The sequence below is a fragment of the Plecotus auritus genome, assembly GCF_963455305.1.
Source record: "Plecotus auritus genome assembly, chromosome: 2".
Lineage (NCBI taxonomy): Eukaryota > Metazoa > Chordata > Mammalia > Chiroptera > Vespertilionidae > Plecotus > Plecotus auritus.
Window position 1 is genome coordinate 110,909,196 of NC_137771.1, and position 15,566 is coordinate 110,924,761.

General features: G+C 39.3%; 1 protein-coding gene across 4 annotated transcripts in view; it reads left to right on the top strand.

Annotated features, from left to right (window-relative positions):
- Positions 1-15,566, top strand: part of U2SURP (U2 snRNP associated SURP domain containing) — a 64,524-nt gene that overhangs the window by 45,896 nt on the left and 3,062 nt on the right. For all 4 annotated transcript variants that reach the window (XM_080655718.1, XM_080655719.1, XM_080655720.1 and 1 more), the window contains 6 exons: positions 1,033-1,189; positions 2,927-3,022; positions 3,684-3,750; positions 7,638-7,797; positions 10,694-10,804; positions 14,079-14,197. In XM_080655718.1, coding sequence (XP_080511844.1) covers positions 1,033-1,189; positions 2,927-3,022; positions 3,684-3,750; positions 7,638-7,797; positions 10,694-10,804; positions 14,079-14,197 — 710 coding nt within the window. The remainder of the gene's footprint in view (positions 1-1,032; positions 1,190-2,926; positions 3,023-3,683; positions 3,751-7,637; positions 7,798-10,693; positions 10,805-14,078; positions 14,198-15,566) is intronic.

Here is a 15,566-nt window from a genome sequence, read left to right on the forward strand (position 1 = left end):
GCAACTGGTCATTCTGCCATTTGGTCGATTTGCATATTAGCCTTTTATTATATAGGATAAGATTGTTGTGGTTATCTGATTACCTGGCTCTCCCCCACCCCCCCAAATTCTAAGCTCTATGACAGAAGAGACTAAGGGACCAAACTTGTTTTCACTCATCATTATATACTCAGTGCCTCACATGGTACTTGGCATCAGTAAACACTTGGTTAATATTTGATAAATAATGCATGAATGAATGGCTGCTGTTCCTTTGTCAGACTGGATGATAAAGCATATTCTTTCAACTGATTTTTAGAAAGTGAAAGGGAGGGAGGGAGGGAGAGAGGGAACGTGTGAGAAACATCGATGTAAGAGAGACACATCGATTGATTGCCTCCCTCACAAGCCCCAACTTGGATGGGGATTGAACCTGCAGCTCAGCTATGTGCTTCTGACTGGGAATCAAAACCAGAGACCCTTGGGTGCTCAGGCTGACACTAACCACTGAGCACACTGGCTAGGGCATAAAATACAAGATGGGGCAAAGTAGGTTTATAGTTGTGAGTACCCAAAACACAGTTTATTCTTGTATTACTACTTATTAAGTACTAGAGGCCTGGTGCATGAAATTCCTGCATGGGTGGGGCCCCTAGGCCTGGCTGGCAATCAGGGCCAGTCTGGGCGACTGGCGGGGTGATTGGGGGTCTTTCCCCCCCCCCCCCCCCCCCCCGCTGGCACCCACCTTGGCTGGCCTGAGGGCTGGGGGCAGCTCCTGCGTTGAGCGTCTGCCCCCTGGTGGTCAGTGCACGTCATAGCTACTGGTCATTCTGCCGTTCGGTCGATTTGCATATTAGGTTTTTATTATGTAGGATTGTATTATTTTCCATACAAACAACTGTAAACCTACTTTTGCTCCTCTCTTGTCCTCACATTAGACCTGGGAATGTGGGTATCCATTTGGTTGGTTTATTCTATACTGCGAATTCATCTTTAGCAATATGACTTCAGTAAGTTAAAGAAAATGTTACTGTTGTATGTGTGTTTCCATAGGATGTACCAGATGACCTTGATGGTGCTCCTATTGAAGAAGAACTTGATGGTGCACCTTTGGAAGATGTGGATGGAATTCCTATTGATGCTACTCCCATTGATGATCTTGATGGAGTCCCTATAAAGAGTTTTGATGATGATCTTGATGGAGTGCCTTGTAAGTTCAGATTTCAGACTGATTAAATCTAAATTTGTTAATACCTAAGTTTTATTCCAAAACTCTTGAATGTCCACACAAGCTGATATGGAAAAAAGTTATAATTTCTGAATAAGATGTCAGTCATTAACTTTTTTATTTCTGCCTTTTCCAAATTCAAATACAAGTAATACAATTGTGTGAAGAAAAGATATTCTTTCTGGTCACATTTTTTTTTTGTTGGGACAGTGAGCCTATTATATTAACAAGCTTCTCTTTTTGTCTTTTTTTTTTTTAATTATATTTTTATTGATTTCAGAGAGGAAGGGAGAGGGAGAGAGATAGAAACATCAGTGATGAGAAAGAATCATTGGTTGGCTGCCTCCTGCACAACCCCCTCTGGGGATCAAGCCTGTAATCCGGGCATATGCCCTGACCGAGAATTGAACAGTGACCTGGTTTATAGGTCAACACTCAACCACTGAGCCGGTCGGGCTCTTTGTTTTTTTTTTAAATATATATTTTATTGATTTTTTACAGAGAGAAAGGAAGACGGAGAGAGAAACATCAATCAGCTGCCTCCTGCACACCCCCCAGTGGGGATGTGCCCGCAACCAAGGTACATGCCCTTGACCGGAATCGAACCTGGGACCCCTAAGTCCGCAGGCTGACGCTCTATCCACCGAGCCAAACTGTTTAGGGCATCTTTTTTTTTTTTTTTTTTTTTTTGTCTTAATTGTCAAGAAACTAAAGGTAAAATCTTGTGCTCAATTGTATTCATAATCCCAGGTGCCTGCTTTTATCAGTTCTGTTTTTATTATTAATCTTCCTAACAAATAGGCTGTTTTCTTAGCTGCCAAAAATCAGTTTTGGAAATAAGAATTCTATGCAATCTCCATTACATTTGAATTATGTTAAGATATTGCATGATATATGCGATCTGTGGTTTAAATGGTAATTTAAGTAAAGATATTAAAGATTCTTTTACTTCTTTATTTGCTTGAAATAAAAATAACCTACATGTTCTGAGTTGATTTATATGCTATTTAAAAATTTGATCTCAGACTCAGAGAGTTGTGTAGTCATAATCCTTGTTTTTATTTTTTTATTATTTATTTATTTGTTTTTATTATTATTTTTTGTTGTTAATCCTCACCTGAGGATATTTTTCCATTGATTTTTTTTAGAGAGAGTGGAAGGGAGGGGGAGAAACACAGAGAGAGAAACATTGATTAGTTGCCTCCCACATGCGCCCCACACAGGGCTGGGATCAAGCCTGCAACCGCTGTATGTGTGACCGTGGTCGGAATCAAACCCGGGATCCTGAGACCCTTTAATCCGTGGGCTGATTGATGCTCTATCCACTGAGCCAAACCAGCCAGGGCATAATCTTTGTTTTTGACACTAGAATTATTAGTCCATGTGTGGCCTTATTTTTATTATTATTATTATTTTTAATACATTGTAGTGATTTTTCATCTCATGGCACATACATAAACTATAATTACTAAAATTCTGCATGCAGCACACCAAAAATACCATTTTATGCCCATCTGACAAAAAAAAGGTATAATTTTGATTCATTCACACTGGACAGCTATTGTGTTATCTGTTGTCGTTTTTTAATTTGACAATCTAAGAGAAAAGAGGTCAGGTATTGGCGTGTTTTAAAAATAGCTGATACAGTGAATACCCATAAACTCTTTAATTTAGGTCATCCCCTGGAAGTCAGGGTTAATGGCTTATGTTTCCTCATAGTGGATGCCACTGAAGACTCAAAGAAGAATGAGCCTATATTTAAAGTTGCTCCATCAAAATGGGAAGCTGTAGATGAATCTGAATTGGAAGCACAGGGTGAGTAAAAAAACAAATACTGAATTTTAGAAAATTCAGTACTTAAAAAGCAATCATTGGGATATGTGAGTATGTTTTACAATATTTCAACCTTAAGACCCAGTGTTACCAGGTTTATGTCTAGTGGCTAAGTTTTCATAGTGGTACCTGTTATAATTTCCTTAGATCTTTCCGTTTTTATGCTTTGAGAGTAATTAGAGAAATCACTAAAACCCTTTCAGGTTAAGGCATTTCAGTAGAAAATGTAGATGGGAGGCTGTACCTGTGTGGAAATCTACTTAGAAGTCAGTTTCAGAGAAACCAAGGTTTGGCCCTCCCATAGTGCTTGTCTTGGATCTGCCTTTCATACTTACTTGGACATGTATCCTGCTGCTTATAACCTGTATTTGTTAATACTTGTAGGTTCTAATGAAATAAATCTTACCATCTAGCACAGAAATAAGGATAACATTATTTGTCATTTCATGAATTTGAATAAAAGTATAGTGTAGGTGTGAGGAGGAAAGAAAGAGATTTTAGCATAGAAATGGCCAAAGAATAAATAAACGTAGATAACCTTTGTAATACAAAATTTCACTTCTATAGCTGGGCTTCTACTAAGCTTCTGCAAAAATGCTAACTTACCTTACGGAATTAGATCTTTTTTTCCCCTTCCACCCAGCTGTAACAACTTCTAAATGGGAGTTATTTGACCAGCATGAAGAATCAGAAGAAGAAGAAAATCAAAAGTAAGAATCTAAGGATCTAAGTTTTTAATATACTCTGTTTCTTATTGCATATGTGCTCCCTTTTTTTCATTTTATTGCATAGTAGAGAGGGAAACTTCACTGTTAAAAACCTTGTTATGAGTATCAATTTTAGTTATCCATTGTTTTTCTAGTGAATGAGGAGCTTTAGATTTCTGGTCTTGCTGCATCTGGTTTCACTTTGTTGTTGAGTTTATTTTTCTGTGCTAGGTATTACATTCTCACTTTGTGGTTACTAAATGGTCACCCACATTTATTTTAAATCTTTTTTCTTTTGCTTCACAGAAAATTTATTAAAATGTGAATAGGAAGGTTATACTTCTTTTCTTTTAGATTGTACATTGCTGGAAAAATACATATTCAATCTGTTATGTTATTTAAATATAAAAACCTCAAAAGAATTAATATTAAAAGGAAAAAATATTCCTTAATGCATGAAGAAATTGTAATTTTGAGTTTTGCTTATTGCTCATCACTCCAAAATTGTTTTTGCATGTGACGTCAAATGTAACTATAGGAATCCCTGCTCCCGAATTCTGCAAGTTAATATTAGTAGTTTTTCCATAGCACTTGACACCTTTTTAAAATAATTGCACAGGAAGTTAACTTTTTAACTAGAAAAAGATGTGGCCTCAAGAACACAAGAATTTCTGATTTTTAAATGTTTGGTTTTTTATTGCTCTCAAATGGAAGAGTGAACAAAGGGACCTTTGTGTCCCAGCACAATTTGAGCATTTGTATGGATTCAATAAGTGGGTATTAGTAGCATTTAGAGAAATATGATTGATTAGCATTTGTGGAAACAATTTTTTTAAATTTTTTTTATTGATTTCTGAGAGGAAGGGAGGAGAGATAGAAACATGAGAATCATTGATTGGCTGCCTCCTGCACGCCCCCTACTGGGGATCAAGCCCGCAACCCAGGCATGTGCCCTTGACCAGAATCAAACCTGGGCCCCTTCAGACTACAGGCTGACGCTGTATCCACTGAGCAAAACCGGCTAGAGCCATTTGTGGAAACAATTTTATATGATGAGGAAGACATGGCAACAGTAATGCCTTTCCATAAATGTCAGTGTGTTCAGAAGAAGTCAGCAATTGTTATCACAGAGTATTTAAAAATGTAGATATGGTTTGTGGAAATACCTATCTGAGACTGTTTAGGAGTATAGGAATTGGGAACAATGGTTTTCTTAACTGTTTTTATATCTATAATCCCATTAATAACATCTTCCAACATTGTAGAATCACTGCTGTAGAATGAGTCTGTGTACTCATAGAATGATTATTTAATTTAGAGTAAAGAAAGGGTAGAAAAGCCATTGCAGAGTTCAAATACTGTTTAATGGGTTTCATTTATAAAGGTGTTAATTTTTTTGCATACATTTGATATTTGTGTTAATGTTTGGAAGAAATGCATTGTAGTATTGAGAATAATCATGTTCATACAGTAAGGCATGGATTACTGAAAATATAATTTATATTTTTTATTTTTATAAGAGCTCTAAATAAATCATGATAAGAAAAATAATTTTATGAAAGTACAAAGCAAGGAAGTTTTTCCCATACAACTTTGAGCCTTAAAATTTTCCTATGTCTCACTACTGCTCTCTAGTGGCTGAATACAAAACGCCTTTTTACTAAGGAACTGCTTTTTGAAACTAGTAATTATTGTGGCAGAAATGTGATTTAAAAATATATATAGTATCACAAATGTTTAGGATAAAAGTTCCAAATAGTAATATAACTTCATTTGTAATGAATTCTGTATGGGTTTAGAGTCTTGAGTTTCTATTTCTTTAAAGAGCAAGATGAAGTTGTGATAAGATCTGAACCTAGAATTGATAATTTAAGAGCTAAAGTCATAACCAATTAAAACACACTGCTTGGGCCTTGAAAAATTAAAATGAGAATTCTAAAATATATCTTAAATTATTGAAGTGTAGTGTGTCTCATTTAATAATAGGCTTAATAATATGGTTAATGTTTAGTGTCCAGCCATCTAGATCCTTTCTCTGTATGTGTAAAAACATGCATATCGTTTTTGAACATTAATTATATAATACTGTCCATACTATTCTATGACCTGTGCTTGTCACGCTAGTGTCATGGGTATTATTTCATGTCAGTCTACTTATTTAGCTGCTCTGTAGTCATCTATATTTACAAGCAGTCATTGAGGTAAGTGCACAAGGAAGTTTACCAAGAAACATTTGAAATCTTGAAAAAAAAATCGAAACAAATAAATAATAGGCTGGAATTTACGTAATTTCCATTACACAGATGCCACAATTTATTTAACTGTGTAACGTCCTTATTGATAGACCCTGTCCAGAATAATGCTTCAGTAAACACCTACACTTATATGCACGTGCACTCGCGCGCGCATACACACACACAATTGAGCTGTTTAAAAGCATCTGAAACACTGGTAAAAGTTTTATGTACCATAAAACAAATTCTCGTGTTTAAAAAATTAAAAAATACATTTAGGACGTTTTTGACAGATTAGTGAGAAATATTAAGTGAAAAGTTTATTTGCAAAAATACAGTGTTTGTTTAATAGTTGGCCTTGATTTTTTTCTCCTTACCTAAGTGTTGTGTCAAGTTGTACCTATATATAGTACTAATGATTTGTGGGTTCTGAGAGTCTTAAGTTTATAAAGCATAGTAGTAATATACTGGAAGGGACCTTTGGATGAGAAATTAAAAAGCTAATTTTCTTAAAAAAAAAAAAAAGCTAGTTTTCTTTTATTATCATGTCTTTTTTTTATTCTAAATTGCCAGTACTTTATTTTTATCTGCTTTGCTTATGTTTTTCTCATTCAGTGTGCAAATCTTATCAGACTCTAAAATAATGAAATTCTTATTTGGGAAGAATTTGTTTATAACTGTTTTTACATTATCTTGGATAGTGTTCTATATACTAAAAGGACTCCTACATACGGTAGAATGTATTTAGTACCCAAATACCAACATATAAGGACTTCTCAGCTGAGACTTTAAACATTAAAGAGAAATGGCATATTTGCTAATACTGTTTTACAATATTGTTTATAAGGAATTTTGTTTATATACATAAACATTCTGAGTTTGTTTTTACATGGACGACTTGCTTTGCCCAAATTTAACATATACACACACAAAACCCAGACGCAAACACACAACTTTATCTTAAGCTCCTTCATTTTTTGTGTGCTTAAAGAACATTTTGTTAATCCTGTGGTAGTAATGATACACATGGTTGCCTGCCTGTCTGTTTCCACTAGATCTTCGTATCCCTACCCATGCTAGTCACTTAGTTTTTCATTTTCTTCTTATCTGACATAGAACCAGCACAACTTTCAGTATCATTAGTGTGTGCCAATATTTAAAATTTACACATTGCTTTCTTTATTCCTAGGGTTATATGCTAATCAAATAATTTCTCTACATACTCTATTGATTGTTTCATAGCAAATCTGTGTGCCTCAAACTGACGTTTCTTCTCGTTTATAGGTTCTGCTGAGGAAGGGTAAACCCTTGGCTTTTTAAACATTAAGCTGGTTGAAGTCACTCTGAACTGTGATTTCATTTAACTGCTGCAGGGAAAGTTTGGTGCAGAATGAAAGGCACACATAACATTAACATAAGCAGAATTTTTTAAAATATGGTTATGTTTAAGTTCCAACTTTTTCTGTGGAGGACACAGAGTTTTATAAAATTGTCTATATTATTTGATCAAACATTTTGTAAAAAATGTTTTTGTGATGAATTTCCCTCTTATACTTTGTTAGTGTTATTTAAACTCTAAGGCAGTTTAAGCCAGACTGTTAAATTTAACTTTTGTTTGCTGTCTTGATATACAATGTATTCTGCTTATTTCCAAAGTCAAGAAGAAGAAAGTGAAGATGAAGAAGATACTCAAAGTTCCAAATCTGAAGAACATCATTTATATTCTAATCCAATCAAAGAAGAAATGACCGAGTCCAAGTTCTCTAAGTACTCTGAAATGAGTGAGGAAAAACGAGCCAAACTTCGTGAAATCGAGGTTTGTATTGCACTGAAATTTAAAACTGCACTGACCTTTCAGTTTTTCTACTGAACTAGGCTTCCTCTTGGCATCACACCTTGGTACATCCTGTTCCCTCTCTGCCTCAGCTGACTTCCTTCAGGCCTCTTTGTTCAAGCATCCCTTCTCCCCCTATGTCCTTTTTCTTATCTGGATTTTCTTATATTCCCCTATTTATTTCTGTTATGATTAGTGATTATGTTTTATGGGGTTTTTTTCTTGATTGCTTGCTTAATTTCTGTATCCCCCACCTAGACTGATTTCCATGAGGCAAAGGACCATGTCTCTCCAGTGCCTGGCACATAGGAGATCCTCTGAAGATATTCTAATGAATAGATTACATCTGACATTATGAAAGTCATTACATTTTGAGTGTACATAGAATATAACTCAGAAAAGTTAGCTACTCTGTGGCATGTTCAAGTTAGGTGTACATTTATTATAGTACTAGAGGCCCGGTGCATGAAATTCGTGCATGGTGTGTGTGTGTGTGTGTGTGTGTGTGTGTGTGTGTGTGTGTGTGTGTGTGTCCGTCCCTCAGTCCAGCCTGCACCCTCTCCAATCTGGGACCCCTCGAGGGCAGTCAGACATCCCTCTCACAATCCAGGACTGCTGGCTCCCAACTGCTCACCTGCCTACCTCCTGATTGCCCCTAATCGCTTCTGCCTGCTAGCCTGATCACCCCCTAACCATTCCCCTGTCAGCTTGATCGACGCCTAACTGCTCCCCTGCCAACCCGATTGCCCCTAACTGCCCTCCTCTGCTGGCCCGGTCACTCCTAACTGCCCTCCCTTGCCAGCCTGGTCGCCCCTAACTGCTCTCCCCTGCAGGCCTGTTCCCCCAAACTACCTTCCCCTGCCAGCCTGGTACCCCCAACTGCCCTCCTCTGCGGGCCTGGTCACCCCTAACTGCTCTCCTCTGCTGGCCTGATCGCCCTCAACTTCCCTCCCTTGCCGGCCATCTTGTGTCCACATGGGGGCGGCCATCTTGTGTGTTGGAGTGATGGGCAATTTGCATATTACCTCTTTATTATATAGGATGCTAACTTTAAGTGTCTGCATCCTTTAGTGATGGAAAGACAGTAGACATTAAGTGGAGCTTAACAATAAGAAGGAGAAAAACTTATGGGAGAGTCCAAACTGTCTCCAGCAGATTCTCCCCTCCCCCTATCCCTCTCCTTTTTTAATGCCTCTATTTATTATCAAAGATATTCAAATATGTCAGGGAAGAATTCTATAATGGGAACCTTTCTTCCTGTTCCTTGCCACAAGGTTTGGAAACATGCCTTAGTGTAGCAAGTCAGTCCAGAATCTCAAAAGTGTACATGAATGGCCCTGGCCATTGTGGCTCAGTTGTTCGGGAGTCATCACATGCACCAAAAGGTTGCCAGTTCGATTCCTGCTCAGGCCACATACTCCAGTTGCAGGCTCCACCCTGGTAGGGGGCATGCAGGAGGCAACCAATCAATGTTTCACTCTCACACTGATGTTTCTCCCTCAAAACAAACAAACAAACACAAAAAAGTATACATGAGTGAATGTTAATATTCTGTCCATTCATTTAACAGTATTTATTTTTTAATGCATACTCTGTCAGTGCTATTCTTTTTACTGATAATTCATTACCTTATTTCCGTTTCTCCACCTACTCACTGTTGTGCTGGTATAAGTTCTTGTTCACCTCATTCTCAGATATCACCAAACCAAAAAGTTAACAGAGAAAGCATTTTCTTTACTTTACACAGAATCATATGGTGTTATTATAAGTTTAGAGGCGAGATTTCAGAGTTAGGTTGATTCATTTTTCCTGGATGTGTTCAGTTACACTCTCTCTAGAGTTTTTAGGGGCTCAAGGTGATGGGTGTCAATGAATACACTCACGGTTGCCCTTTTCAAGCTGCATGTGCCCCATTTTAACAGCCTTGCTGAACTCCACCTTACTGACCTGATGGAATATTGGAGTAGAAACAAAGACTGAGTTCATTAAAAATATATTTCCTTGATAATTGAAGTGACATTTTGATAATTAAAAATGCCAAAACAGACTTTGATCATTCTTAAATGTTCTATTTCCTTATTGGCTTAAAGAGAAAAAAACTAATTTAGCTTTTTTGTTAATTTCTATGTATTTGTATATATGTGCTCTCTGATAATCTGACCTTTCCTTTCTTTGCTAGACACTCCTCAGTTGTTTCTCTTGCTCTTGTAGTGCCTGCCTCTCACAACTTAATCTTTGGGGATTTGCATTGTGAACCAAATTCTAATTTTAAAATGTAATTCTTTGGGGAACCAGATACCAACTTCATTATCATTGTGTTGAGATAAGTTCTTAAGGGCATGAACCACATTCAGATTTTTGAGTCATCTTAAACGATTGTACGGAGGGCATGTGGGTCCATGCTCGATCATTTGAGTTCTGCATAGTTGGGCTTGTCTGACATGTGCTACTTTGCTGTATTTATGTTTTTCCTTTTGATACGCTTGTTTCAAAGAAAAATCTTTTTTTTTAATTGAATTTATTGGGGTACAGGTTTCAAGTGTACAACTCAATAAAAGATCATTTACACACAGAATCATGTGCCCCATTGCCCCAAGCAAAGTCTCTTTCTGTCCCCATTTCCCCTCTTTGCCCACTTCCACCACAGTTCCCTTTCCCCTGGCTATCACTACACTATTGTCTGTGTCTATGTGTTATATATACATATATATATATGGGGGGGTTTACTTAATCATTTCACCTTCTTTCATCCAGACCCCCTGCCCCCCTCCCCTTTGACAGCTGTCAGTCTGTTCCATGTATCCATGCCTCTGTTTCTATTTTGTTCATCAAGCAGTACTTGAGAAACTATAGTGATGAAAAAATTTTGTCTTTACAGCTCAAAGTTATGAAGTTTCAGGATGAATTGGAATCTGGAAAAAGACCTAAAAAACCAGGCCAGAGCTTTCAGGAGCAAGTAGAACACTACAGAGATAAACTTCTTCAACGAGTAAGGAACAAGAATACTCAATAACATGCATTTTCCAAAATTATTTGTTTGACTCTCTAGAATATTGGTATCTATACTAATAAAAGAGTAATATGCTAATTAGACCGGGAGACCCTTCGGAGATCTTCCGGACAAAACTGGGGGCTTGGCTGGCCTGCAAACCACCCCCAAATGGCCCTCAGCCCCTCGCCCAGGCTGGCCACGCACCCTCAGCAGGGACCCTCACCCCGATGGGGGCATGGACAGCCTACAAACGGCCCTCAGCCCCTCGCCCAGGCCGGCCACGCCCCCCTAGTAGGGACCCTCACCCCGATGAGGGCATGGATAGCCTGCAAATGGCCCTCAGCCCCTTGCCCAGTCCAGCCACACCCTGCAGCAGGGACCCTCACCCTGATTGAGGTGTGGCCAGCCTGAAAATGGCCCTCAGCCCCTTACCCAGGCCAGCCATGCCCCCCAGTGGGGACCCCTATCCCGAAGGGTGTGTGGCCAGCCTGAAAATGGCCCTCAGCCCCTTACCCAGGCCAGCCTCGCCCCCCGCAGTGGGGACCTCCACCCCGATGGGGGCGTGGTCGGCCTGCAAACTGCCCCAGCCCCTTGCCCCAGCCAGCACCACCCCCAGTGGGGATCCCCACCCCAATGGGGGTGTGGCTGGCCTGCAAACTGCCCCAGGCCCCTCGCCCAGGCCGGCCCCACCCCCCAAGGGGACCCCCTTCAGGGCAGACCAGCCAGCTCCCGCCCATGCGCCAGACCTCTATCTTCTGTGCTAATAAAAGGGTAATATGCTAATTAGACCGGGAGACCTTCCAGACAAAGCCATGGTGTCGGGGCCGAGGCAGAGGCGGTTAGGGGCAATCAGGCCAGGAGGGGAGGACAGTTGGGGGTGATCAGGCCAGCGGGTGAGCTGTTGGGGGCAAGCAGGCTAGCAGGGGGGCCAGTTGGGGGTGAGCAGGCCGGCACAAGGGGGTAGTTGGGGGCCAGCAGGCTGGTGCGGGGGGGGGGCAGTTGGGGGCAAGCATGCTGGTGGGTGAGATCAGGCCAGCCAGGGGGGCAGTTGGGGGCGAGCAGGCCAGCAGCGGAGGGCAGTTGGAGGTGATCAGGCCGGTCGAGGGGGGGCAGTTGGCGAGAAGGCCGGTTGGGGGGCAGTTGGCGGTGAGCAGGCCAGCAGGCAGAGTGGTTAGGGGTGATCAGGCAGGCAGGCAGGTGAGCTGTTAGGAGCCAGTGGTCCTGGATTGCGAGAAGGATATCTGACTGCCCGATCCTGTGGGATCGGGTCTAAACCGGCAAGTCGGACATCCCCCGAGGGTTCCCAGATTGTAGAGTGTGCAGGCTGGACTGAGGGACACCCCCCCACACACACACACACGAATTTTGTACACCGGGCCACTAGTATATTAAGGAAAATTATTTCAAATTGTGCCCTTTGATGTATAAATGCTGGTAGACAACTAGGAACATTTGAAATTTCATGTTTTATAATTATTTCAACTTATCAAAGGGTTAGGGCCACAGCATAATATTTTATTGTTGATATTACCTATAAATAAGAAAATCCTGCTAAGAATATGATTTCAAAACTGGAAGACCCTATAGAAAAGAGGATTTGTGACCATGAGATACCAGAAACCATGAGAAGTGGCATAGAGACAAAAAGATGGAGTTAGGGTTTAGAAAGTTCATGTAGGACTCCTTTTCCATTGTTTTCAAGGAGGGACAGCAAGTGGTAGACTACCTTATCAGTGAACTCTAAACTTTTGAGGGACCTGATATTCTTGTTCATTAAAAAATATGTAGGGATACACAGAATTTTAGGACAAGGAGACCCACATGATAATTGTTGGGAGAACCCAGAGATTTTATTGGGACTGCTATATCTTTATTTAAAATATTTTAACTATAGTTTGATTTCTATAAATTATGCATGATGAAACTATATTTTACAGACCATCAGCCTCACTTTTAAAATTTGTACTCTGTATGATATATTTTGAATAAAGATAATTTAGATTTTTTTAAAAAATGTTATGTATCTGTACCACATGAATCCCTTTGGAGATGGTGGCAGGTGTTTGACCTTTATGGAAGACTCCTCTACCTTGGAATGCTTACTGGTCCTGATGGTAGTAAGACATGTATGTTTTAGTCTCCTGCATTCCAGATTGCATTTGGGGAGAAGGGTGTCTTTTTTGAAGGTGTATACAAAGGGTTGGCAGACTGTAGCCATCACCTCATTTTGTAAATAAACATGGCTCACAGCCATTCTCCTTTAGCAGAGTTGAATATTTTTGACAGTCTTTGTGTGGCCCACAAAGCAGAAGATATTTTATATTTTCTGGCTCTTTATAGGAAATGTTTGCCAACATCTGGTACAGGCTTTTTATCAGCTATCAGATAGCTTTCTTGACGCACAGAAATCATAGAGCAGTTAAATTCCCTGTTAATGAAGATTTGAGTGGGCTTTGTGGGTACATTGTCTATAGCTACTCCTTTAATTATATAATCAATAGAAATTATAATTTCAATTGAGAAGTGGCAATTATAGCATCTGATGATAAGGATATAGTTTTCCTGGTTTATATAATTGTGTAGTCACATAGTTTTTACTTTCATAAATTAGTATTTAAAATTTCCAATACAATTGGTACTTGTCTCTCACCAATAAGATTTTCTGATGGACAATTTTTGTGAATAGCTATTTCTCCTTTTCAGCCTATTGCTTTTGTAAGGCTCTCTTTTGATTAAATCAACTTTCTGTTCAGTTAGTATCACTGCTATTTTATTGTCATCTGAAATGTCAGGGTCAGTGAGTTGTTATCTTGTAAGGGACAGCACTCTGCAGGTGGTAGTTATGAACCTTAGCTCCAGAGCTTGGGCTCAAATCCTGACTTTATTCTGTGTGACCAGGGGCATGGAACTTAAACTTTCTGAGTCTCAGCTTTCATCTCTAGAACCGGGATAAAAGTACTACTGTGGGTGTTTGGAAGAAATATATGAGATGGTGTATGAGGGTTGTTTACCAATTATCTGGCCTATGGTAAGCACACAGTAAATGTTTAGCTGCTGTCACTGGTATTACTGTTGTTATTCAGGGTGAGTAGAAGAAATGACTAGCTTTTTTGGAAGAGGAGGTGTTTTTTTTTTTTTTTTTTTTAAATGTTATTAGTGATTTAAAAATTAGTTAAGTAGAAGAGAACATATTATTATATAAATGAGATTAACCCAGATTGGTATGTTTTCATGACAAAATATTCTTTCTTTAAAAAAAAAAAATTCACAGGAGAAAGAGAAAGAATTAGAAAGAGAACGAGAAAGAGATAAGAAGGATAAAGAAAAATTGGAATCTCGGTCCAAAGACAAGAAGGAAAAAGATGAGTGTACTCCAACAAGGAAAGAAAGGTATAACACTTCTAATTTAATACCTATACTGGTTTTAGGATTTAGAATGATGTTCCATGTTATATTTTCAACACCGATTCCAACAAACTAGAAAAGTATTTTTTCATAATAAATATGTTTGGCTCTTGCCTACAGGAGGCAGAACTAACTAAAAAATGGGACCATTAGTTAGCACTTGGCTTAGTTAACTAAGCCATCATCCCTTTATATCCTTTCACATGGTTTGAAAGTTACCTTAACCTTAGTTCAGTACTAAGAATTTAGTTACCATACTAGGTATCAAACTTAGTCTTGAATAACTAAACAGCTTGCTAGATCTTTCTTGTTGTCTCCAATATAAGCATTCTGTGCTGCGTCTGCTACGTATAAACTTGAGTCTTCCAGTCCTACCTGGAAAGGAGATTATGTACATGGACTGTAAGGACTTGCTACTTACTTTATCTTCATTCCAATAAACATTGCTTCTCTTTTAATTTTTATTTTCTATGTTAATAATCCTCAAATCTGATTTAGTAGAGAAAATTGCTTCAATTAACAGTTAACTTTTTCCTAATAAAAACAAAGTGAATGCAAATTTAAAAATTCTGGCTTAGTCACTCTACAAATAGTTACAAATAGCTAAACCTATTTTTTTCTTTTTTATTATTTTGATATTTTAGATTTACAGAAAAGTTGCAAGAATAGTATAATTTCCAGATGTCTTTCATCCATGTTCCCCAAATGTTAAATATTTCTACTTTTGCCTTATTTTCTTCTCCTTTTCCCTTCCCCCAACAATTTCAGAGTAACTTGATGCCCCATCCTTCCTATATAATAAAAGGCTAATATGCAAATTGTCCCCCTCAACTGTAAGTTTCACTAGGGGGTGGGGCTGGCCGACCCCCCCAATCGGCCCCGCCCCCGATCGTTCTCCACCCCAATCCCCAATCGGGGGTGGGACTGGCCAGTCAACCTCCCATGGGTCAGCTGGACCCCACCTATGCATGAATTCATACACTGGGCCTCTAGTTATCGATAAAGGCCTAAGCAACCGTTCGACCGGTAGCTGTGATGCACACTGACCATGAGGGGGCAGACACTCAATACACAGGCATGGAACAGACTGATGAATCTCAGAGGGAAGGAGGGAAGGGGAAGGGCAGAAAGAGATTAACCAAAGATCTTATATGCATACTAGAGGGTGCACGTAATCATCCACCAGTGGGGTCCCTTGGCCTGGCCTGCAAGGATCGGGCTGAAACTGGCAGTCCAATATCCCCCAAGGGGTCCCAGATTGTGAGAGGGTGCAGGCCAGGCCAAGGGACACCCACCAGTGTACGGGCCTCTAGTCTTATATAAACCACAATAAAAGTTTCAAGATTATGAAATT